At 50.7% G+C, this 24,707-nt stretch overlaps 2 protein-coding genes across 3 annotated transcripts in view; one reads left to right on the forward strand and one right to left on the reverse strand.

Annotated features, from left to right (window-relative positions):
- Positions 1-319: 319 nt before the first annotated feature.
- Positions 320-21,415, forward strand: LRIF1 (ligand dependent nuclear receptor interacting factor 1). The gene is made up of 5 exons (XM_029069017.2): positions 320-391; positions 1,239-1,311; positions 11,504-13,064; positions 14,621-14,881; positions 19,175-21,415. Exons 2-5 carry the CDS (start codon positions 1,247-1,249, stop codon positions 19,628-19,630), a joined length of 2,343 nt encoding a protein of 780 aa, XP_028924850.1. The 5' UTR covers positions 320-391; positions 1,239-1,246; the 3' UTR covers positions 19,631-21,415.
- Positions 21,416-23,231: 1,816 nt separating this feature from the next.
- The window catches only part of CD53 (CD53 molecule), a 33,246-nt gene continuing 31,770 nt past the window's right edge, over positions 23,232-24,707 (reverse strand). For both annotated transcript variants that reach the window (XM_039912485.1, XM_007666777.3), the window contains exon 8: positions 23,232-24,199. In XM_039912485.1, the coding sequence (XP_039768419.1) occupies positions 24,128-24,199 (72 nt within the window). In that variant the 3' untranslated portion in view covers positions 23,232-24,127. The remainder of the gene's footprint in view (positions 24,200-24,707) is intronic.

The raw sequence follows: 24,707 nt of genomic DNA on the forward strand, positions 1-24,707 counted from the left end.
GACCTTGGGCCAGTCACTTCTCTTAACTCTACAGTTGAGACCTCCTCTGTAAAATGGGGGTTGAGCCTGGGCCTCAGTTCCCTCATCTGGAAAATGGGGATGATGATTGGGATTCCCCTGCATTCCCACCCCCCCCCCAGCGCTTAGGACAGTGCTGGGCCCACCGCAGGGGCTGATGGGATACCATCATTAGCATTCAATGGCCTCAAAGACCGAGTAGAGCCAAGACCGGAAGTGACGCAGTCGCCCCGGAAGCGCTTCTCCATCCCCCGCGCAGGCGCGTTGGGAGCTGGTCGGGTGGGCTTCTTTTTTTTTTTTTCCCGTGACCCGGAAGTGAAGGCGGTTGAGGCCGCGCGCCATTGGGCGGCGCTGGCGGGCGGGGAGGCTGTAGGTTCGTCTGCAGGCGACGCCATAGCGGAAGTGGCTGTCGGGGCTTCGTGGGCTGCCGCCTCTCGGGGGGTGCGGCCGGACCCCCGCGCCGCCCCTCCCCGGCCCGGCGCCCCCTGCCCTGGCGGCCCGGCGCGACATCCGGGGACTCGGCCCGCTGCCCTCGGCGCCCCGGCCTCCTCCTCCTCCTCCTCCTCCTCCTCCTCGGCCTTCGGCCTCCTTTTCCCCACGGGCCCCGGGCGGTGACAAGGCCCCCCCTCCCCCCCTTCCCCACCAGGACCGGTCGTTGCCATTCTTCTCTTTTTCCCTGCTGCAAACCCAGCCCCGCACCTGCGCTCGCCCTCCTCCTCCCTCCCCCCCTCCCCCTCCTTCCCCCTTTTCCCTTCCTCTGCGTGCGGAGGACCCAGGTAACCTCCCTGCATCGCGGGTCCCCCCTCCCTCCCGCCCCCCCACCCCGTCCATCCCCCCCATCTCCTGACGCTCCCGCGCGCGCCCCCTCCTGGCCACTTTCGGAATAGCCCGCCCTTCCTCGCCTCCGTGCTCCCCCTTCTGGCAGCCGGAGGGATAACATTTTCCGCTCGCTTGCGACCCCTCCCGGCCGCTGCCGGAATAGCCTTCCGCTCCCCTCCTACGGGCGCCCCCTCCTGGCGACTTTCGGACTAGCCTTCCGCTTCCCTTCCTGCGGGCGCCCCCTCCTGGCGACTTTAGGAACAGCCTTCCCCCCCCCTCGGGCGCCCCCTCCTGGCAGCTTTAGGAATCGCCTTTCCCCTCCCCCTGACTTGCGCCCCCTCCCGTCGACTTTAGGAATAGCATCCCCCCTCCCCGCCCCCACCTTCTTGCACATCCCCCAGGTGATCAGATGGCAGGTGCACCAGGGGTAGTTCTGAAATCCACCGAAGATATTTCAGGCAGCGCTCCCCAGTGGTAAGTACCAATCTCTTGGCCTCCCCCTCCAGGCCTCCCCAGTTCTCTTTCAGTTTCCCACGGTCAGGGGTGGCGCTCACCCTCTCCCCCTTCGGCGCCGGAGCCGCAGAGTCGGAGAACGGCCCGCCTTGACCGTCGGCGAAGAAGGGAAACGCTCATCGCCTTCCTAGGAGCTGCTCCTGGAAAGAGGGAAGGAGCTTTCTTTGCGTGGCGCGAGAGTTGTTGGGCCGCGTGACGGTGGAAGAGCCAAGTGGATGGACGTGGCCAATTCGCCGTGGGCAGAAAGGTCAGCTGCCAGAACCAGATCGTTCCTGAATGTTTCCGATGCCCGCAAGCAAGCCCGGATGATTCTTCGGCCGAAATGCAACTCTGTCTTGGGAATCCTCCTTTCTCCAAACAACCGAACGAAAGATCGCCAGGGAAAGGAAGAGTTCTTAAGGCTGGGAGATGTGGAAGAAGAAGTTCTTTGCGATTCTGCTTGAGAGTAGTTTCATTTTTTTTTAAATTTAGACTGAGCTTGAACCAAGAAGAGAGAAGTGATTAGAAAGAAGAGGTGGAACCAATAAGTCATTGAACAGCGTGACGAGTGAGGAACCGTTTCCAAATGGGAAAGTGTCCTGAAGAAGTGACCGTGTGGAAGATGGAGCAGCTTCTCACTGTTACTTGAAAATTCAAGAATGAGAGGAAACTGAAGAGAGTGCAGTCCTTAAGAATGGAATGTCACAAGTCACGGTGATTTAGGGACAAGAGAAAGGTTTCAGAAGAGGCAGAGAGTTGTGCTTACAGTATGGAAATGGTAGGAGGTAGGTTTTTTGGTGCCAGGAGAAGGAAAATTGGAAGAAGAGATGTTGCCCCCAAGTTAAATTTTCAACTTATAAATAGTTGGCAAGTGGTTTTGCAGTTGAGTATTCTGAATAAGGTGCTAATGAAGAGATTGCTAAGAAAACGAGAGAAGTGCTGCATCCAGAGAGGTAGAGAAAGGGAGGTGACTTTGCAGTGGTCAAAGTTAGTATCGCATTGATGCCTGCCACATTTGGAAAATGGTCAGAGAGCAGTCCATACCTCAGAGGACATTCAAAGGTTGAAACTGGTAGGAATTGGGAAATGAGTTTCTATGTTTTGATAGTTGGGTTTTTCTGGAGAATCAAGGATCTTGTTGGGAGACTGCCTTCTGGGTCAAGAAGGGAGTGAGTAAAAGAGTTTCTCCTGATCAGTTATTTATCTTAGGGGATTGTAGGGTTAGGGTTTTCTTCAGGCTAGCCAGTAATTTTGTAGCAGTTTCAATCAGTGGTATTTGTTGAGCGCTTTCTGTGTGCAGAGCATGGTACTGAGTGCCTGGGAGAGGACAGTACAGTAGAGTGGGTAGATCCGCTCCTTGCTGGCAAGAAATATACTATCTAATGGGGGAGACAGACGGACGTTAAAATAGGTTTCAGAAAGGAGATGGGCAAGTTAGAAGACTAGGGGTAAATAAGGGCTATGGAGCTGGGATAGAGTGTTTAAGGAAGATGTGGGACTGGGGGGAGAATCAAGTGAGCCCGTTGTTGGGCAGGGATTGTCTCTATCTGTTGCCGAGTTGTCCATTCCAAGCGCTTAGCACAGTGCTCTGCACACAATAAGCGCGCAATCAATACGATTGTCTGACTGAAGTGCACAGGTGATGCAGAAGGGAGGGCAAACGGTTGGGGAATGTTTATTCAGCTTAAGGAATTTACGAGAGAATGAAACTGATTATAGGTAAAAAAAAAAAAAGATATTCGATGTAAGGAAACTATCAACAAACAAATAGAAGGAAGTGAATGATATTTGCAGAAAGTGTTAATGGGGTTTTGGCCCCGTAACCATTCATTTTTTATGGTAATAAGTGCTTGTGGTCTTATGCTGTCGAGTCGTGTCCAACCCATCATGACACCATAGACACGTCTCTCCCAAAACGCCCCACTTCCATCAGCAATCGTTCCGGTAGTGGATCCATAGAGTTTTCTTGGTCAAAATCCAGAGTCGGTTTACCATTGCCTCCTTCCGCGCAGTAGACGAGTCTCTGCCCTCGACTCTCTCCCGGGCCGCCGCTGTCCAGCACAGGTGAGTTTCGACTTGTCGCCGATTGTCTTCCACTCGCTAGCCACTGGCCAAGCCAGGAATGGAATGGATCGATCTCCGCTTGACTCTTTTCCCCCACCAGTCGTGACTGGTAGAGAACTGGAAATTCTCCAGGTGCAACCCTGAGAGGGAATAAGTTCTTAGTATGGGTCAATCACTGTTACTAAGCCCTGGGGATAGTCATTCATTTGATTCATTTTAGAAAATAGTTGGGTAGAGTAGTTGGTGAAGTTTCTGTTTTAGTGGTAGAGTGTGCTTTTGGATAGGCCCATAGCAATGAGTGTTGGGTTTTTTTCTTTGAAGAAAAAGAGTCAACCACTCAGTGAATTTGAACAGCGGGCCGAGCCCGTAATCCAGTGTGATTAAGCAGAGAAATCATGAGAGCCTCAACTGAACAAACAATTGTGATGAATGGTATTTTGATATGGAGAACCAAGTCAACCTTCATTGAGCCCCAGTGTTCTCTTCTGAGCTCTTAATACGAGGAAAGGCCTGGCATGGGCATCCATGGCCCGATGGCAGAAGGCACTGTGCCAGGTCATTCAGGCCGGGGGGGTCCGGGACGGCCATTTAGCCCACTGCCCCACGGAACCACCTGAATTCAACTTTTGGGTCCCCACAGCCATGCCCAAGGCCAAATTGGAAGAGAATGTCTGAGTGGAGGGGCAGGTGGCATTCATTCATCCAGTTTTATTTATTTACTGTGGGCAGAGCATTGTACTAAGCACTTGGGAGAGTACAATACAACAATAAACGGACACATTCCCAGCCCGCAACGAGCTCACAGCCTAATTGGAGAAGTTACTACTGTAGGGGCCACAGCACATATTCTGCCTGCTTCCCCAAGGTCCTGCATGGGGACTTCCACCCTATCCAGCAGTCAGGATAGGGATCCTCCCAGTCTGTAAACCTGTTTTAATAGATTTTAATTGGACTTTTTGCCGGGGAAGAGAATGGGGGGGACATGGGATTGTGATTCCAGTCTTCAAGTACTTTAATCTTTAATGGGATAGGGAAAACACCTCAAGTCTGATGCTGTTTTTGTTTATTTTCCTGATGCCTGTCAGTGAATTCCTAGTTATTTATTGAGTTCCGACTCTGTGGTCAGCACCATACTAAGCACTCGGGAGAGTACAACAGAGCTGGTAAACACAATCCTGATTCTCATGAAGCTGACATTCTAGCCGGGCAGACGGACCCAAAAAACGAATTACAGATAAAGATAAGTAATAAAGATATGTACGTGAGTGGTAGAGGACGGGAGTGGGTGAGGAGGAGCACACCCCAGGCTTAGATGATGACCGGGCAGTGCTGAAGTGGCAGTAGGTGGGGAAAGAAGGTGTCGAGTTGAGGAATTGATCAAGGAAGACCTCCTGAAGGAGACACAATCTTTGTAGGACTTTGAATAGGCGGAGAGATGTGGAAGGGGAGGAAGTCCCAGGCGGGAAGGAGGGCTTGAGGACGAGGTTGATGGCAAGAGAGTTGAGAGTGAAACTCAGGTTGGCTCTAGAGGAGTGAAGAACGTGAGTTGGGGGTAGGAGGAGGGGAGCAAGGGTGCGTGTAACTTCTATATTTCAACCATTTTTTTTGCATTCAATTATCATTAACAATAGAGCCCCTGATTTATTTCTTGGAAGAAGTCCTCTCGTATTTTCCTCTCCCGGAGAGTACAGTGCTCTGCCCTCAGTAGATGCTCAGCAGATACCGTTCAGAGCCGCACTTTCTAGCTAAGGAGCAGGCAACTCCTCAACAAAGAGGAGGAGAAAGAAGATGATGGGGCAGTTGTGATTTCCCACACCCAGGAGTTAGGCTGCTGCCTCCACCTCCCAACACCAACTCTGGACTCTGGGATGCCCTCAGAATTTCCCTGTCGTCCAGGGGAAATGGTTTTTTGGAGAACTGAGATGGAGGCGGTTGAGGTCGGGTGGAGGAGTTCCCAATCCAGAGAAACGCGGGATTTGGTTGAGCGGGTGAAAAGGCAGTAAGTTTAGAAGATGAAGGACAAGGTCATGTTATCGTGGAGCCATTTGGTATAAAGCTGGCACAGCCAGATTCCAACCAGATGAAACTTTCAGAGTGGATCAGTCTAGCAAGGATACCCAGGGCCCGTGGTGACTTCTTTCAGCCGTTTTTTGCATCACATTACCGTTAGTGTAAGAGCCTCCGTCTACGTCCATCCCTAATTTGAATCCTGGTAGCAGGAGCCTTCTTCGGCTGTACTCGCCGTAAATTTCCATGGCCACCATCCCAGAGCACACTACGCTCTGCCTCAGGCTTCTGAATCTCCAGAGTAAGTGGGTTCATTCTCATTTAGTTACTCCTGTATACGACCATGGGATGTTTTGCCTGGACTAGTGGGTAGAGTTCCGTTGGCTGCATCTCAGGAAGGCTATAACAGCGAGAAAAATGTAGAGAGACCAGCAATTCAGCCAGTCAGGAAGATGAACCAACCAGCCTGCCTTAAATAAAGTCCCTTCATTTTGGAAAGGTGGAGACCGAGAAAGGACGTAATTGAAAATGGCAGAGTCATGGAGACGGCGAGTGAACACCCCAATTTGTGGTTCACCAATTCTCCCGGCACCAGAATTAGGGGAAACCCCTTGGAATTTGAAGGTGGTCGGTTCAAGCCTAACGAAAGCAAGTATTTCTTCACGTAGCGGGCTGGAAACCTAACAGTTGTTACCACAGGAGGTTGTGTAGGTCAAAGTGCTCGATGGATTGAAGAGGAGTTCATGAGTGGTAAGTCGGTGATATCAGTCAATCCTTAGTAGTATCGGTTGCATACTGTGTGTGTTGACCACCATTCTAACACTTGGGAGAGTACGCTAAATTCAGAAGATACAATCTCGACCCTCAAAGAGCTTATATTCTAGTGTGGACAACACAAAGCATTATACGGGTGGAATAAATATTTGTGTGTGTGTGTATGTGTGTGTGTGTATTTTTGATGATATTGGTTAAGGGCCTACTGTGGATCGAACACTGTTCTAACCACTGGGATGGATACAAGTTAATCAGGTCAGACACAATCCCTGTCCCACCTGGGACTCATATTCTAAGTAGGAGGCAGAACAGGTATCGAATCCCCCTTATGCATTTGAGGAAACGGTGACACAGAGAATAATAATAATACTGATGGTATTTGTTAAACACTTACTGTGTGCCAAGCACTGTTCTAAGCACTGGGGGGATACAAGGTGATCAGGTTGTCCCACATGGAGCTCACAGTCTTCATTCCCATTTTACAGATGAGGTAACTGAGGCACAGAGAAGTTAAGTGACTTGCCCAAAGTCACACAGCTGACAAGCGGCGGAGCCGGGATTAGAACCCATGACCTCCGACTCCCAAGCCTGTGCTCTTTCCTCTGAGCCCTGCTGCTTCTCGTAGAGAAGTGAAGTGACTTGCCCAGAGGCACGCAGCAGACAGGTGGTGGAGCTGGGACTAGAACCCAGGTCCCCTGACTCCCAGGCCCGGGCTCTACCCACTGGGCTAAGCCCACGTCATGCATTAGGCCGTGTGAAAGGAAGAACATATAGGTGAGTAAGGGCTTAAATAGTAGAATTTGTAAGTCAGATTTTTCAGCAGTGCTATAGTTAGAGTGTGACGCACTGTGACTCATTCTTGTCCCTCCAACCACCAGCATCTTGCCCTCTCCCCGCGTAGAATTTCCTCCCCCTCCATGTCCAACCAAAGTCACAGATTCCCCCCAATCTCACAACCCTCCTGAGATCACATTCCTGAATTCATCAGTAATCTCCCCTTCTATCCCCCAATCGCCACTTCATCCCTTCCACGCCGAGACACATATCTTATGCACTTTATTACTTGTCCTGTCTGTAATTGATTTCGGTGTCTGTCTCCCCCACTACATTGTAAGTTCTTTGAGGGCGGGGATACGTGTCCCAGTTTTTCTTGTACCCTCCCAAACGCTCAGTCCTGGGCTTGGCACCAAAAGGGCGCTTAATAAATGCTACTGATTTTTAGGACCAGGTTTTCATTTTGAGGGTAGGGATCTTGGGGGGACGGGGGTAATAGTTGGGGAGGGGGCAGCAGGGCGAATATGGCTTCAAAGAGCTCATGAACCAGAGAGCCACCATTTTAGGGTCTCCTCAACCGTGAGTGGAAAGTCAGGTCGTGTCAGAAGCCTGGAATTTGTGAAGGGAGGCCAGAAGTCCAGCTCAGAAAGGTGAGGGGGCCCCCTTTATCTGGTCACCCTCCTGCAGTGGACACTAGGCCTTAGTCCAAAATTGGAGTAGAGGGAGCGGAGGTGATTGTGGGATGGGTAAGGGAGATTGAGGGAGAGTTCCAAAATCAATTCATGGGTGTTCAGTTTTGGATAGGGAGGGAAAGGGCTAAGTCTTCCCCTCTGTCTTATAGTATTATTGTGCCACCGGAAGGATCGACTCTGGCTCTTACCCAGTTTCCACGTCCAGTAGGCGCTTACTGATGTTGGATCCTGAGGTTGGCTAGTGCCCACATCCGCAAGCCTCTCTGACCTGGATTTGGGACTCCGGTAGCCACAAAGCAGGCTCATATTAGCCTTCTTACTCATCCTAGCTGTTGGTGTGGTGAACAGGTGACTTGAGGATGTCTAGAAGGAGGGGAGGAAAGAATTTCTCTGAGGTAAATGGTCTTGAAAGTCTATCTGCAGGGTTGAAGGAGGATGGAATTTAGGACAGTGAGCGCCCCAACAATTGAATGTTTTCTTGCATCTGAAATAAGTTGGGCATTTGAGAACAGGCCTGAAGGGCAAGGGTGATGGAAAAGGGACTGAAAGCAGTAGGGTTAGGTGATGAGTTCTTCAGATTGGGCTTTTTTCCCATTTTTTGGCCAGTCCCTGTTTGGAAATCTAACAGAGAATTTTAGGCGGTCTGTATTGGTTCTCCATGCTCCAGCAAAAATCCCTCCTAAAACAATTCAAGCCATGGGCATTGGTAGTGCTGGAACCCTGATAAGAAGAAATGGTTTCCCAAGCAATAGGTACCTACCTGCCAGTTGATTGGAGAGTGGCAGGCCACGTTCTATCCCAGGCATCAGCCGTCTACATCCGGAGGAAGCCTTGACCAATTGCTGTGATTTGAGCGTCCGCCCACAAGGAAGAATTGAACCCCAGATGCTAAACCCGAAACGCAACCTTCGACAGCGCGAGAGAGCAGCAGATTGGTGGCCAAGAACAAACTTTGCCAGGTAACAGTCAGGCCCAGGATGATGACTCTTGAAGAAACACTTGAAGACAACGACACCAAGAAGCAGAATTGAAAATGAACCACACGGGCAAAGAGGGAATCAGTGGAACGGCAAAGGACGTCATTCAGTGTGTAAGGGATATCTGCTCTCCTCTGCCACACACACATTCTTGTGGATAAAAGAAGTTACCATCTATTGCACCAGCTTTGAACACGAAGGATTCATTCATTCAATCATATTTATTGAGTGCTTACTGTGTGCAGAGCACTGTACTAAGCACTGGGAAAGTACAGTTTGGCAACAGAGAGACAATCCGTACCCAATAACGGGAAGGATATGACCTTTTCCTCATCCAAATTATGGAGCCCTGCCCCTTTTCACTTGTCTTTCTGTCCTGTGGGTGTCTTTTTCTGTTTTTTTATTCCCCCTTTTCCCTTATTCTGTGGTGGAGGTTTTTTTTGCAAGCACTTCTGGTTGTTTGGTGTACCCTAAGCCTGTCCCCTGCCGAATGACTAGCGAGTTGCTGCCTATCATCATCCCACTCACCTACCTATAATCTTTTGCCATGGCCGTTCCTCTCCGTATGACCCTTCTCCCCTCCCCAACCCCCCCTCGCATCCTCCTGTTCCTTCACCTCCTTTCATCCTCCTCTCTCTCCTCCACCACCCCAGGTCATTCCTCAGCTTGTATATGCAACTCACCTAACTCCGCTGCAGTGGTGGCCATTTAGAGTTAGAAGGGAGCGAGAGCTTGTCCTTTGTTCGATGGCGGTCAAGTGGATGACTTTCAGGCCACAGCTTCACAATAGTGGTTACTGCTTTATTTTCCCCCCCTAAGGGTTTTTGCATCCAATGACAGGTGTAGAGCCTGTGTATTTTCATTTTTAGTAGTTCAAGATGTTGACAAGCGCAGGAAAAACAGGCCTGACATATCACGAGCTGATCAGGCAAACGTCTCCTCCACCGGAACAGACAGAGCCCACTTGATTAGGACAGAAGGAATGTCGTTCCTGCCAGGCAGCTCGGCCTTGGGATTAAATTAAGGGGCTCTAGCTCGCCCCAGAGCCTTGCAAAAACTTTGTCCTGAGGTGGAAATTGTGGCACTGACTTAGAGCCCCTTGATTTGACCCAGGAACCTCTTGTCTACACCACAAACTTAAAAGTACAAGAGGGCCCTTTGTCCTTTTCACATTCACTAACGGGCGACCCTTGTCTAAGTATCTATTTATTGCTGCAAAATGAAACTAATATGCTAACAACCCATGATCAGTGAGCTGAAAAGGCGTGAATGATTGTCCACAAACAGTAAGTGCCAGGAAAGGGAGAGGCTCTGAAAAACCTCTGCAAAATGCTCAGCCTACGTAGTTGTTAAGGAGTCGATTGATTTGATTGTTGATTTTCCATTTTCAGTATTAAATGCAGTCCGATTCTTGGTTATTTGGCATTTGGATTTGAGCAGCAGATGAGTGTTTTCAAATCCCTCCAAACCTGGCTTTCTCTCTCCGTGGCAGAAGCAGATTCTTGGGAAGATCTTCCAAAATACTACCTCCTCGCCTACCCTGAGATTCTCCTTTCCCCTTTCCAAGTGGTTCTTTGGTTCCTTTCTTTTCCCCCTTCTTCCCTCTGGCCCTTCCTTCACCCATTGTACTCTCCCAAGTGCTTAGTACAGTGCTGTGCACATAACGAGGTACAGTTGACTGCCCGTGGGCCTACCAGGTTTCTCTTACAGCAGAGGCAACCTGGATGGCACTATCAAGAGTCAAGTCTTAACCTTCACTCTACAGGTTTTCTGGCCTGAAGCTGGTGTTTGACCTTCCTTATCCTCCTCTCGCTCCTCCACTTTCCCAAACTATGTTCTAACCCTACTAACCCCACTTTGCCTTTGGGGAAAAAGCAGTAACCATCGGTGGTTGAGTAGATTCGTAGCTAGCTGGGGAAGGAGATGTCGGCGTCCCACCGCCGGGGGTGTGGAGGGGAGAGCGTCGGCGAGCGGAGGCACGATCTAATTAAGAGAGAAAAAGAGCCAGTAGAGTCTAGGACAGTTCCGGCTGTCGCTCTTCACAGCGCAATGTAGAGAGCATAATGGGACATGCCAAAGAAGGTACTTTTGTAGCAGTTGGGGTGGTTTTTGCCTGGAACTTAGAAGTTGGGCAGCTTAACTTGGGCAGAACTCCAAAACAAGGCGACTGCTGTTGATCTTAAAAGGCACCTAGAACAGGCTCAGTGCTAGGGGGCAAAATGCCAGGTGAGGTTCCCTTCCCTTCTCTGCTGCTCACTGCTACGGGGTGGTCCTAAACTCAGACAATCCCCCCCTTCTCTTGGCCCTGCTGTCCAGCCCAGCTGGAGTCCGTACCGCTTCAAAGAGACATGGACGATAAGGGGCAGTGGAGGCGAGAAATAGCGCTGGGGATATTCACACTGAGGGGCGCTGCCATTCCTTCACAGCCATGATTTACCGAGCAGTGTCGTCCTAAGGCCTAGTCAGCTAGCTAGACTAGTTGGTAGCGGGAACCGGTAATCGGAAGAGAAGAGGAAGAAACGCCAGGTGTTTTTATTCTCCCACCTTCTGGAGGGCTTGGGGCAGGATGCCAAAAAGTGCTGTCTAGGTGATGCCGTCTAATTTTGTCGCTTTGCTCCATTTAGCGCCAGAGAGCCGAACTTCCTCGCTCTTCCAAATATGGGAGAATCTAATGTTTTAGGGACCCCGGTCTGTCGCCCTGCATCTAGGGGTTATTGTCTCTGCTTGGAAGCTTTGGGGTCTTGGTTCCGTGCTATTTTGGTAGTTCTATAACATCCAGTGCCCGGAGAGAAAATGGTCACTATCTTAAAACACATTTTTTTAAAAAAATAAAATAAACCATGTATTGTGTAACATGTTGTATTTATTTACACATGTTCTTTTAAGCATTGCAGGCTGCATGTACCAAGTAGTTCAGACGAGTGGCCTGGATGGAAAAAATCTTCTGAAATTGCTTCCAATCTCCAACTCTCCTGGAAACCCTATGCCACTAGTCTCCTCTTCAGTCACGACTGACTCCTCCAAAGCGAACCTGGCAAGCCCAGTTCATGTAACTTTTCAGACCCAGCTCAACAGCCTGTCCACCGGTCCATCAATCCAGTTCCCCGTCTTCCAGCCCGTCACTGCTGGAAAGTATATTCTCACGAGAACCTTGGACCCTCCAGAAAACGTGAGAACGACCTCGGCGGAGAGCAAGAGTTTGCCTTCAAAGGTGGCGGCGGCGGCTAATGCCCCGACTCCTCCTGGGGCAGCCGACAGACTCTCTTTACCGCAGAACGCCATCGTCTCTCCCCCGTCCACTCAGGGCGACACCACGTACATGTTGGTCAACCCCAAGAATCTCCCCGTAATGGTGAAGTCCCCCGGGTTGCCCTCCGGACACCATTTACAGATCCCGGCGCACGCCGAAGTTAAATCGGTCCCGGCTTCTTCTCTGCCCCCGGCCATCCAGCAGAAGATCCTCGCGGCAGCCGCGCCCGGACCGTCGGGCTCCACCGAGGCCGCTAAAACTCCCACCGTCATTTACGTGTCCCCGGTCAATACCGTGAAAACGGTGGTCTCCAAGTGCTGGCAGGCCATCTGTCCCAAGCCATCCCCACCGGAAGCGTCGAAGGCCGTGATCCTGACCGGGCCTCCGACCCCGGCCAAGGGTGCCGCTCCGGATGTCGGGGCCAAAGCGAGCCCACCGGCTCAGGGCACGCCGATGAAGTGGGTGGTGCAAAGAAACCCCCAGTGCTCCTCCCCCTGTCTCGTCCCGGTCAAGTCTTCCAACAACGTGGCCTCCAAGATCTTAAAAACTCTGGCAGACATGAAGAACGTGCAGAGTACTTCTGCTGGCATTTTACCGTTGTGTTCAGGCGGGTCTGCCGGGAGCCAGTCGAAAATCACCCCCATTAAGGATAATGCTTTGGTCATGTTCAATGGAAAGGTGTATCTCCTGGCTAAACGAGGGTCGGAAGTTCTGGTGCCTCAGGTTGAACCACAGAGCCCCCCCTCCTCTTCCTCCTCCCCGTCCTCCTCTTCAGACATTATGTCACGCAAGGACCCACCACAATTAGCAGATTCTAGTGTATCAAAAATAACCAGTGAAGTGGTCAACATCGTCTTGGCCAAAAGGAATAATAGCCTGGCCACTCCCCAGAAAGACACAAAGGAAGGTGGCGAGGGACAGCTTGATTCTGAATCAGCCACCGAGAAGAAACCGAGAGCGGGAAGTACGTTGCTTTCGACTCCCCGTCCACACAAGGTCAACACACCGATTGGCCAGGGAGAACAGGGCAAGACCGCAGCTCTGCCCAGAGAGCCGAGCTTACCACGTGGAGTCGGAACGGATGCGAACGCCATACTAGAGCGGGACGGTGGCTCTAGCAAGGAGAAATTCAGTTCCCCTGCCGACCCAGCAACAGTTTCATCACATCGTTGCACTTTTACTGATCAAAAGCCAAAGGTAATCCCCCCGGGCGACGACGTGTTCCAATCAAGTCTTTCTCAAGAGGGCAGCTGGTTGGCCGCTGATCGTCCATTTCCTCTCCCCAGAAAGCCCGAATTAGCTTCAGTTTGGAAACTCAGGGAGGCTTTGTGGGGATCAGTCAAGAGAGGAGAGGCTTGGAGAAGTTGCGCGAGATTGGAAGTGATTGGGGTTGACCAGCTAAGTCTGAGCACAGCCCTCTTGTCAGATCCAGAGCCGTAAGGCCACATTCTGGTCCCAAGAGGTGTGTTTGGAGGGAGTTTCCAAGAGTCTGTATTGGGGCAGGGTGTGTTAGGGCCTACAGGATTGGGACCACCCTGGATCCAAGATGATTTAGCTTTGAATTCTGTCTTGGACAGAAGGGGCAAGGGGAAACAAGGTGGCCTAGTGGAAAGAGCAGGACCCTGGAAGTTAGAAGACCTGAGTTCTAATCCCGGCTCCATCGTTTGTCTGCTGCGTGACCTTGGGCAAGTCACTCAATTTCTCTGGGCCTCAGTTTCCTCATCTGTAAAATGGGGAGAAAGACTGTGAGCCCATGTGGGACATGGACTGGGTCCAACCAGATTAGCTCGTATCCTCCCCAACCCTTAATACAGTGTCTGGCACAAAGTAAGCACTTAACAAATACCATTTTACATATTTTTAAAAAGGAGGGGGTTGACTTTTCTGGTTTTGGTTCTTGGACATTTTAGCATTAGTGCAGCCAGATGAGGCACTTCTGGTTGGTGGGGTTCAGAACATTGTCCCCCGTCCCCCCCTAAATTGGTACCCAGCACACCAAGGCCTGTTGTAAGTTCTCAGGCTCATTGTAGGCATGTGGGGGGCGTGACTACCCACTCTGTCGGATTTTACTCTCCCAAGCACTTAGTATTATTGCTCTGCACCCAACGCTCAATAAATACCATTGTTAATGATGATGGTAGGCAAGATTGGCCCCTAGCTGTTGGTCTGCCATGCCCACTGGGGAGTGCTGCCTCCGCTTCCTAAGAGAAACAGGTGGTCCCCTGGAAGAGAAGGGAGGGAGGGAGGCCCCAGATTCTTGCAGCTTCCTTCACTGTCCTGGGACGCCCTCGGCTCTCTCCTTCAAGTTCGTTGAGGGCAGCATCCTTTTCTGGCAGAGTTTTGGTTCCAGGATAGCGTTTCCCCGGAAGAGCTGGACCATAACTCCCCCCTTCACCACCAACCCCACTAGGCATTATTTCCTAACAGTTGCCACTCGGCCACTCCGTCATCCCACCTCCGGCAGCCGTTACCTCCCTGCCAACCCGTCTAATGCGGAGTGGAGCCGGAAGAGTCACCCACAGTTGTGTGACAAATTGCAGGGGATCCTCGTGGTCTTCCCTGCAGGCGAAAGCCACCCACATTTGGAAAACGAGGGCTTTCGCCTGCAGGGAAGGGTGACCGGGGGGAGCGCCGAGAACCACGAAGCAGACGTGCCCCCCTCGGGCGCGAAGCAAGGAGGCTGCCGCCGGCACCGGCCCGGTGCAGCTTGCCGGAGCCCTGTGCAGCACCTTGTGTTGTCGCTCTGATTTCAGATCCAGGGAGCGATGGCACCTGCCCCAGAAGGGGAGGCTCCAGCCGGAAGGGAGCCCAAAACCTGTCGGAAACAGGAGGCCGAGTTGAGGAAGAAGTTTGGCCTCGTTAGAGACTTGAGAGTGCGGCTGACCAGAATTCCTGTTTTCCGTGACGCAGAAGAGAGGAAAAGCCCCCCGGGCGGTTTGGAAAACCATCATTCCTTCCAAGAGGCGAAGTTCAGAGTGGAGCCAACCGGCGGAAAAGAGGAACCAAACAAGAAGGTAAAGTTCTTTTAAATGGCTTTGGTGAGCTCTCTAAAGGAAGAACGGCTGTGTTGACGTTCAGGTCTTTTAAAAGTTCGGCACCAGCGACCGGATTGAAAAAGTGAGTTTCTGGGCAAAAGACCCCTAGCTACTTTGTCTCCCGTGCTGGCAAATGTATTCTGGGTTCATTTTAGATGTAGATGTGTGTGCGGGATGAGTGAGGTGCTTTCTCAGTGCCAAACTGGGGGCCCAGAGGGGTTCTCCCCTTGTTCATCTGCTTCCCCCTATGATTGCACCTAAACTGGCCCATGCAGAGGGGGCCACCTCCCAAGGAAAGAGAGTCTCCAGTCTCCCTCAGGCCAGACCAGGTGCCAAAATCAACACCATCCTCCTGGGGCCCCCATTCCAGCCTCTAATGAATGGGATTCTTCTGAGAACTGTGTGAGTCCTGGCCCTAAGGCCTTCCAGAGAGACTCCTTTCTGAAAGTTTAAAGGTGATGCTTCCAGGAGCGAAGAAAGAAACTGGCCGTGAAGGGAGAGCCCCTAGAATCAGCTAGGGCTGCTTGGGTGCATATCATTGCTTATTATTGTTGTGCCCCGGCAAGCTAAGGGCTGTGAGTCTTCGCCGATTGGGGTGCAGTGCTATTGTGGGATGTGGAACCTTTGTTTTTCCAAAGGTCAAATGGGAGAAATGAGTCCCTCCATTCCAAGACCCCATGCCCAGCAATGAAGAAAGAGTCAGTGAAGAAATGCTGGCAGGTCCACAGATTCCCCGATCCCCCCATTCATTCACTCATTCATTCATTTCAAGTAGCATGGCTTAGTGGATAGAGCACAGGCCTGAGAGTCAGAAGGTCATGGGTTCTAATGCTGGCTCCACCACTTGTCTGCTCTGTGACCTTGGGCAAGTAACTTTACTTATCTGTGCTTGTTACCTCATCTGGAAATTGGGGATTAAGACTGTGAGCCGTAGGCAGGACAGGGATTGTGTCCAAACCGATTTGCTCATACCCACCCTAGCGCTTAGTAAAGTACCTCGCACGTAGCCCTTAACAAATACCATATTAATATTTTTATTATTACTATTATTATTATTCAGTTGTATTTATTGAGAGCTTACTGTGTGCAGAGCATTGTACTAAGCTCTTTAATATAACAATAAAAAGACACATTCCCTGCCCACAATGAGCGTACAGTGTAGGGGGGGGACAGACTTTAATGTAAGTAAATTAAAGATATGTACATATTACATTACATTCCACAGGGGCAAAATGAGAGAGGAAAGGGATGGAGGTGGGGAGCATGGTGTGGGGGTGGGGGCGGTATTAGGTCCAGCGAGAGAAGACCTCTGTGGCTTTGCTTGGGCAGAAGAATGTCTCCTTTCCCCTTCCCACCGGCTCGGGATGTGGCTCTTTGTGAGTCCCAGGATGTATGGAGGTCTGGTAGGGGGAGAGAAAGGGGAGCGAAGCAGCAGTTCTGGGGTCACCCTCGAATAAACCGTGCACTCTCCTCTGAGTGGATCCTTGGCAGCCGTTCACAGCGTTCCATATCCCAGCGAATGGACAGGAAGGAATCAGCTGTTTGGGCTGGAGAGTTCCCGAGCAGGATGGGGATGGTGTCTCTTACTTGTGATGAGTCTCAGGCAATCATTCAGTCAGTAGTCCCTTCCTTATCATGTGTAAAGTGCTGTTCTAAGGGCTTGGGAAGGTACAGTAGAGTTGGAAGGCACGATCCCTTTCAATCAGTCAACCGATCACTTTTATTAAGCATTTACTGTGTGCAGAGCACTGGGCTAAGTGCTTGGAAGAATACAATATAACAAAGTTGGTAGACATGTCCCCTGCCCACAACAAGCTTACAGTCTAGAGGAGCTTACAGTCTGAGAATCCCTGCCCTCAAGGAGCTTCCCAAGCACCCAGTACAAGCCTCTGCACCCCTAGGTGCTTAGCAAACCGCTTCTGCTGCTTTCGTCAATGATGAGAAGGTTGGTCAGCTCATCCCCAGCTCCCACCCGAAATCATCATCATCAAAATAATGGTACATATTAAGCGCTTACTTTGTCCCTAGCACTCTACTAAGCACTGGGATAGATACAAGTTTATTAGGTTGGACATAGTCCCTGGCTCACATGGGGGTCACAGTCTAGAAGGGAGGGAGAACAGGTATTTGCAGCTCACACCCACTTCGGGTCTCTGTCAAAAATATTCTTGGGGTTTTTCAGGAGCAGCTGAATTATTTTCTGAATCCCCACCCGACACACACCGCTGCCCCGAGTCTGTGCCCCTTTAGTCCAGGCTGCCCCCTCCTCCCTGCACAAGTCAGAGCAGAACTGCTGGCTTCCCTCATATCTTCCCCAGTGTTGTATTTTTTATTAAAATGGCATTTGTTAAGTGCTTCCTGTTCACTGGGCACTGTACTAAGCACTGAGATAGCTGCAGGATGATCAGGTTGGACACAGTCCCTGTCCCACATGGGGCTCACAGTCTTACTCCACATTTTACAGATGAGGTAACTGAGGCACAGAGAAGTTAAGTGATTTGCCCAAGGTCGCACAACAGACAAGTGACAGAGCCATGATTAGAACTTAGGTCCTCCGACTCCCAGGCCCATGCCCTCTCCAATCAAGCAATCAGTAGTATTTATTGAACACTTATTATGTGCAGAGCACTGTTATAAGTGTTTGGGGGAATATAGTGCAACAGAATTAGCAGGTAGGTTTCCTGTTCATGATGAGTTTACAGGTCATGGGGGAGACAGATGTTAATATGAATCCACTCTCTCCTAGGCCACACTGCTTCTCTTGACACCAGGCCTGAACAATATACATCAGATATTATTTTTCAGTAAATCTTGTCCCTAGTACTGTATTCCCAGGCCTCCAGAGAATTGTTTTTCCTAAAGTTCACTTTTCTCACTGTGGAAACAAGGTGACCTGCACCCCAGTAGCTCGGGGTGGGCTTGGGGTGAGCATTTCCCCCATCCCAAGGTCTGCTCCTCTCATGGTTTTGGGGGGAGGAGCTCAAAGACAGATGTTGCAGCTGCACAGCCCAAGAGTCAGTCACTGGGGTGGCCTGGGGCATCATGGCACTGTGGCCGAAACAAAAATATCAGTCAGTCATTGGTACGGACTGAACGCTTACAGTGCTCGCTGAGCGCTTTACTTGGCTCTTGGGAGAGAGAATACAACACAGCAGAGGGGGTAGACACAATCCCTGCCCTCAAGGAACTTACAGTCTAGTCGGGGAGGGGGCGTTAAAGTAAATATCAGATAAAGGAAACGTCAGAATAAGATAGGTGCAGTAGTTCCTACTGTAGTAGTCCAGTGCTTAGAACAGTACTCAGCACATAGTGCTTAACAAATACCAACATTATTATTATTAGTCCTGAGGGGCAAAGTTCAGCAATAGTAATAATAGAGGTACTTGTTAAGCACTTACTATGTGCCAAGCATTGTGCTAGGTCCTGGAGTAGGTACAAGTTAAACAGATCGGAAATAGGTCCCGTCGCACCTGGGACCCACAGTCTAAGTAGGAGGGAAAATAGGCATTGAATTCCCAGTTTACAGATGAGGAAATCAAGACTCCCAGATCTGTGCTCTTTCCACTAGGCCATGCTGCTTCATATTATTAATGATAACAATAGTCATAATGATTGTAGTTAAGTGCTTAGTTGTATTGAGCGCTTTCTGTGGGCAGAGCACTGTACTAAGCACTTGAGAGAGTATAATATAACAGACATTCCCTGCCTACAACAAGCTAACAGTCTAGAGGGGGAGACAGGCATTAATATAAATAAATAAAAATACAGGTATGTACATAAGTGTTTTGGGATGAATGGGGGGGATGAATAAAGGGAACGGGTAAGGGTGACGCAGAAAGGAGTGGCAAAAGAGGAAAGGAGGGCTTTGTCAGGGAAGGCTTCGTGGAGGAGGTGTGCCTTCAGTAAGACCTTGCAGGTGGGGAGGGTAATTGTCGGTTATGAAGAGGGAGGTGTTCCAGGCCAGAGGCGGGACATTCTGTGCCAAGCACTGTACCAACTGCTGGTGTGGGTAGAAGACAGTTAGGTCCCACATGAGGCTCATAGTCTAAGTAGTTAGGAGAACTGGTATTGAATCCCCATTTTGCAGATGAGGGAACTGAGGCAGAGAAAAGTGAGGTTACTAGACCAAGGTCACACAGCAGGTACTTAGCAAAGCCAGAATTAGAACCCAGGTCCTCTGACTCCCAAGGTCGGGGTGGTGAAAATGGGGGCGGGTACCGCTGCCATTGCCAGCAAAATAACAATCCTCCTCATCTCGTTTGTGGTCCAAAGGAAACTGTGGAACAGGACTTAGATAAGAAAAGAAAAGCCAAAGTTCAAAAGACGACCAGTGCCAAAAGAAGGAAGCCTGGGCCGGATTGTCCCGTCAGTCCAAACCCACATGGCAACAGTCCCCGGCCTCAGAGACAGCCCAGTGGTGGAGCTCGTTCGGCCGAGTCACGAGAAGCCGGCCACCCGGTGACCACCAGCCCTGTGCAAGAGACCAGTAGCGAACCAGAGGCCTGTTCCCCAAACAACCTTCCCTCAAGCACGTGGAGTCCAGCCTGCGCATTGTTTGAACCCGATCTCCCCATTTGCCAAGGAGCTTTCACAGAAGACACTTTCCCCTCGACACCACCAGAACTGGACGAGACCATCAGGGATGAAAAAATCAAAAGACTGAAGCAGCTGCTGAGGGAGAGAGAAGCCGCCCTGGAAGAAATGCGTAAAAAGATGCATCAGAATTGAAAAAAAAAAAGCCGAGAATTTGACTTGTAACGAGTTCATGGAAGTGTTTATTTTTCTTTCAGTGTTTTATATAAATTCTTGAAACAGGTAGGCCTTCAGACAGTCTGTGACCTCCCAAGTCTGCTCTCCCTGGCCCTGGAACTCTAGGCTTCGGTCACTGGCTTGGCGACTGTCTGTGAGGGACCCAGAAAAAACTGACCGGCCTCAGTTGCGGGTTCCGAGCGGCCGAGACCAGTATGTGTTCTCCAGGCCTGGTCTCCCCTGGAATCTTTTTGTACATGAAAGTTTAATGTGTTTTCTACCCTTTTAATAAGAACCCTCCAGAGAGTTGGGAGATGTGTTTCTGTCCTTTGTTCCCCACTTGCTTGGATATTCCTTCCAGCAGGTTAGAGAGAAGATCCGGATCCAGAGAGAGAGGATCCGAACTCTGAACTCAGCTCTGCCACAGTGACCTTGGGAAGAACGACCTCACCTCCAGAGGCACCTCCTTCCCGTTCAGTGGAGAAAATGGTACTTGCTTCCCACCTCACGGATGTAGCGAGAACTGAGGGATTTAGTGCCTCAGCTAAGTAGTCAGAGCAAACCCAACAGACTCTTTTGGAATGTTGGCCCAGAGCAGATCCTATGGAAAGCGTAAGTGGGGAAACCAAGTAGATGGTTTTCACTGTCCCTTGAGGAAACGTTTCTCGGGGTTGTGAGTGGCAGAGATGAGAGTGAAAGTTCCTGTCGGGAAGCTGGAAAAGAAAAGTGGTCCCAAAAAGCCAGCAGGTAGGGTTCCCTGCAGACACAAGTGAAGTTAAGGCCTCAAGATGAGAGCGAAAGGGGACACACCTGTAAGATGAAATGGGTTGTAAGGTCTGAAATGTTGAAAGCGTTACCTCGGAAATGGGCACCTCACCAAGCAAAAGCAGAATGCGAGGGCCTGCAAAGGGTCCGGCCAGCCAATCGGCGAGAGGGAAAATGCCATTTGAACCCATAAGGGCAGAAGCTGAAATCTGGCGGGAGAGAGAATTTGGGGATGGATCTCGGGGCAAATGGCTCACATCTGGCTTCCCCGCTCGGGTCCTGGTAATCGGAAGTTTGGCCACGAAGCAGGCCAGGGACCAACGCCTCAGAGGAGCTTCTGGGTGGGAGACAGGGCCATGAGCTCGGCTGCTTGTGAGTGCCCAGTGACCAGGTCGGGGCCGTCTTGGAGACAACCAACAGTTGTAAACCTAGGATGGCTAGAGACACAGCCCATCTGGAGAAGGTAATGAAGACTACGCTTCTTTCAGGCTAAGGGAATCCCAGGAAATGGGGACACGAGATATCCCAGACAGTCCAGCTCTCCTCACCCAGAAGTACAAGTGGAAGAGGGGTGTTATTTTCTTGAATAGTTTTCCGGTCACAGTAACTCTAGGTGGCAGAGGATGGGCAGAGAACTGCTCTCTATCTCCTCTCCACTGCCATCTCACCCTCTGACCTTCCCTAGTGATGCTCCCAACCGCATCCCTGATTTGTCCCTGTCCCTGGTCCCTAGTTTCCTACTTGCTTTTTTTTTTTTCCTATTCCCTGAATCCAGGAGAGTCAACCTGCATCTCTCTCTGGAGAACGCTTAAATGTACCTGTTCACTCTTAAGCTCTCCCCCTCAATCCAGGTCCACACAGCGTCCCACCTAAAAACCAGTTCTAACAGGAGCTCCCGTTCCCCGTTATGTTTCTGGGTGGCCATGACGATGCGATGTATCTTTCTGTGCTACTCTTCTTCTCAAGCAAGAAATCAGGGAGTTTCCAATTACTCACCAACTTCTCTGCTTCTTTGATGCCAGCTCTAGCTGATTGGCCCTCTTGCTCCCAGCAGCCGCTACCACAAACAAAGATGTATATTGCTTAATACATTTCCCGCCTCCAGTTACACTTTCTCTTTTTTTCTACCCACCATCCACCTCTCCTTCCTGAAAACAATGCGGGATCTGTGCGGTGCACCCTGAAGCAAAGCTGACATCCTGTCAGCCCCAGGTCTTTTGCATCCTGCTTCACTCAAGTTTCACCTCCTTCCGTTGTTGTCCCTCGTCTCAAACCAGTGGCTCTCAAAAAGCAGTCTTGCTGCAGCTCTTCTTCTCAAAATTTTGGTCCATAATCGTAAATTTGAAGTTAAAAGCAAATAAATTGGTGGAAGTCCAAGCCCAGGGTTTGTTATAATTGGCTGCATCAAAATTGTGATTGCCCATTTGAAAAGCACCTCATTGGGACCCCCAAGCAGACAGGAAGTAGTTTGTGAAAGGGCCCCCCTTTCCAGGGGTGAACCCAGTAGGGAGAAAAAGATGCAGCCCTGGCCCAGCAAGGCTCTGTGGTTCGGGGGACTCTTTGCAACCTCCCTCCCCAAAGCTTTCACCCTCACCTTTGCTTGACTGAATTGTCCATATGCTCTGTGTTTGGCACTGACTTTGGTTCTCTGACCCTCTGTGCCCTATTATGGAACTGCCTTTGTGAGTCCTTTTGGGGACGGGAAGCCCACTGAGGTCAGAAATCCAGAAGGGTCAGGAATTTGGTCTTTTGTATCTGTAACCATTACCCAGTATTGCCCGTTGCTCAAATTGGTCCCTTGAGCAAGACTTTCAAGGTTGATGCTGAAAGCCCCTGGGGCACTTGTGCTCTGTGGAACTCTAGAGAAAACCAAGGGATTAAAAAAGGGTTCTTAAACTTTCCTCTGGGGAAGGGAGTTCTTGGCACCTTGGGGACTGAGGTCACCTTTGGGTAGTGGGTGGTGCTAGGGATACGTAATGATAAGGAGAGTCCCCTCATTCTCCATTGTGAAAATTTATTTGACCACAACCCAAGTTCACCAGGGATTACCAAATTCTGGAATCTCAGTGTAGTCCAGCTTCCCGTGCAATTTGAGGGTGGATTGGTGGTGTGAAGCAGACCACTTCCCTAACAGCTACTGCCAGGAAACAATTGTTGCTTTTGCCACCATTGTGTCTGGACTCTTTGGCTTCTCCAGGCCATGAAGAAGAAGCCTCAGGATTCAGCACATCAGCCTCCTTTTTCAACTTGCTTCTGGCTTCTGCACCTGGACCTGATTCTGGGTCGTCAGTCTTCTTTTTACCCAGCCCATAGGGCCCTGTGCAATAAGTGCAAACGAAAGAAATTGGCCTCGGGCTTGATTCCTTGAAGACCTCTCAGGACCCAACTCCACGGCCAATGTGTTGGAATCCTCCCTCTTGAGGGAAGAGATGAATGCTAACAGGAAGGAGAACTTTCTCCTTTCCCCACAAGCTGAGCAGGAGAAGGGGGTGGGATTGGCTAGTGGACACAAATGCCTGCTCGTCACCACCTCCTTGGACTGCTCAACCTCATCTCAGCGATGCACCTTCACGAAGGTCATGTTATATTGTTGGAATGTAATGACCACAATCGACCTTTTCCCCCCAGTCTTGGAAGGTGGCCCAGCAGTTGCCCTTCTCCCATCCTCCCGGGCCACTCTGTACTCTATGGGTTCCCCAAAAGAATGGGGTGTGCCCCTGCCATGTGGGGTTGGGGCCTTGTCCACCCCTGGAAAGTGCTTCATCTAACACACGATCGGGCTAGGGACATCCAAGAGCCCAGATCCAGAAAGCAGTAGGTTGAACTCCAAAATGGCAAGTTTATTGGTTTGAGAACAAGAAACAAGGTAAGCCTTGGTTAACAGAACATGTGAGTAGCAGATGACTTGAGCTATCCTTGCTTCGGTGAGATCTGGGGGTCTGCCACCCAGGGAAAAGACAGAAGCAGATCAATAGGGCTTCTGGCAAAGTCTGTATGAGGGGCTGGGAGGCGACAAGAGTCAGAATTAAGAAAAGAGGTCTCTGGGGAGATTATTCTGAATAGCAATTTCCTCTTGGAAATATGACAAGTTTACAGAAACAACCTAAAAATGGCATCGCCTTGTGGCAACTTCATGGTTGGGACTCCCAGGGAAGAGGGTGGTGCCGATTCCCTCGCACCCCACCCCACCAGTGTCTGCAATATGAGGGGGTCCTATTGGCTCGGGGTTAAGGGAGGGGCAGAGGGAACCAAAGGAGGAAGGGAGGTCGTAGGGTCTGAGAGAGGAGGTGGGTTTGTTGGGGTGGAAAAAGTGCTGTGAGGTGAATTGGGAGTTGGAGTCAGAAGAGGGGCCTGACCTGGCCTTCCTAGGTATCCTAATGCGTCTGCCCTGTCTCATGGGATCCCAGGACCCAGACTAAAACATCTGGTCTTCCTCCCTGGGCCGTCAAGGTCACGTATGGGGGCGGTGGCTTCCAGCATCTATCAATCCCCAGGTGGGAAGCCTGGGGAAGAGCCGATGGCCAGGGCTGGGAGCAGCGGCCCGGACAGCAACCTCGGCAGCTCTTGGAGGAAGGGAGCGGAGGAGGGGGAGGAGGAGGCAGGACAGGAGCGGAACAAGGGACAGGAGCTGTTAGTGAGGAAGCGGCCGCCAAGGCCCTGAGGCTCCGCAGTGGCCCAGCTCCAGGACAGAACCGGGTCTCCAGGGTTACGTTACAGTGACATGGAGTTGCTGGTCTTCTCCACCTGGCAGTACAAGGTCAGCGCAAATGACATCCCCAGCACCTGTGGGATCAAGGAGAGGTCAGGTTAGGCCCACAGGACAGGACACCACACTGTCCCAAAGGGTCCTAGGCAAACACTTGAAGACTCCCAAGACTAAATCCCTCTCTCCTCAGGGGATCCTCTCCTTTATGCAGTGAGCAAGGGGTGGCCCTGGGGCTTCCCAGGGCTTCTGTCCAGTCCCAAGGGAAGGCAGGTTCTTCTCTGCAGGGACAATGATGCCTAAGCCCTCCACAGCTAGCTCTACCCTATCGTGCACTGCAGAGGCAGCAGAAAGTTGGGGGAGACAATAGGTTTAATGTTCTCCTCTCTTCTCCCTCTCTGCCTGGCCTTTTTTTTTTTTAGAAAAAAAGGTCTTTGCTATATGCTTATTAGTTGTCAAGCACTGTTCTAAGCACTGAGTTAGATACAAAGTTTCTGAGGTTGGACCCAGTCCCTGTTCTACACAGCTCTCACAATCTATATAGGAGGAAGATTTAATTCCCATTTTACAGTTGAGGAAACTGAAGCA

The sequence above is a fragment of the Ornithorhynchus anatinus genome, chromosome 7, assembly GCF_004115215.2.
Source record: "Ornithorhynchus anatinus isolate Pmale09 chromosome 7, mOrnAna1.pri.v4, whole genome shotgun sequence".
Classification (NCBI taxonomy): domain Eukaryota; kingdom Metazoa; phylum Chordata; class Mammalia; order Monotremata; family Ornithorhynchidae; genus Ornithorhynchus; species Ornithorhynchus anatinus.

Excerpts from the sequence above, each read along its gene's own strand:
- LRIF1 (XM_029069017.2), top strand. The coding sequence starts at position 1,247 with ATGGCAGGTGCACCAGGGGTAGTTCTGAAATCCACCGAAGATATTTCA. Across the intron at positions 1,312-11,503 it reads TCAGGCAGCGCTCCCCAGTG|CATTGCAGGCTGCATGTACC; the intron begins GTAAGTACCAAT and ends TGTTCTTTTAAG. Across the intron at positions 14,882-19,174 it reads AAGAGGAACCAAACAAGAAG|GAAACTGTGGAACAGGACTT; the intron begins GTAAAGTTCTTT and ends TGTGGTCCAAAG.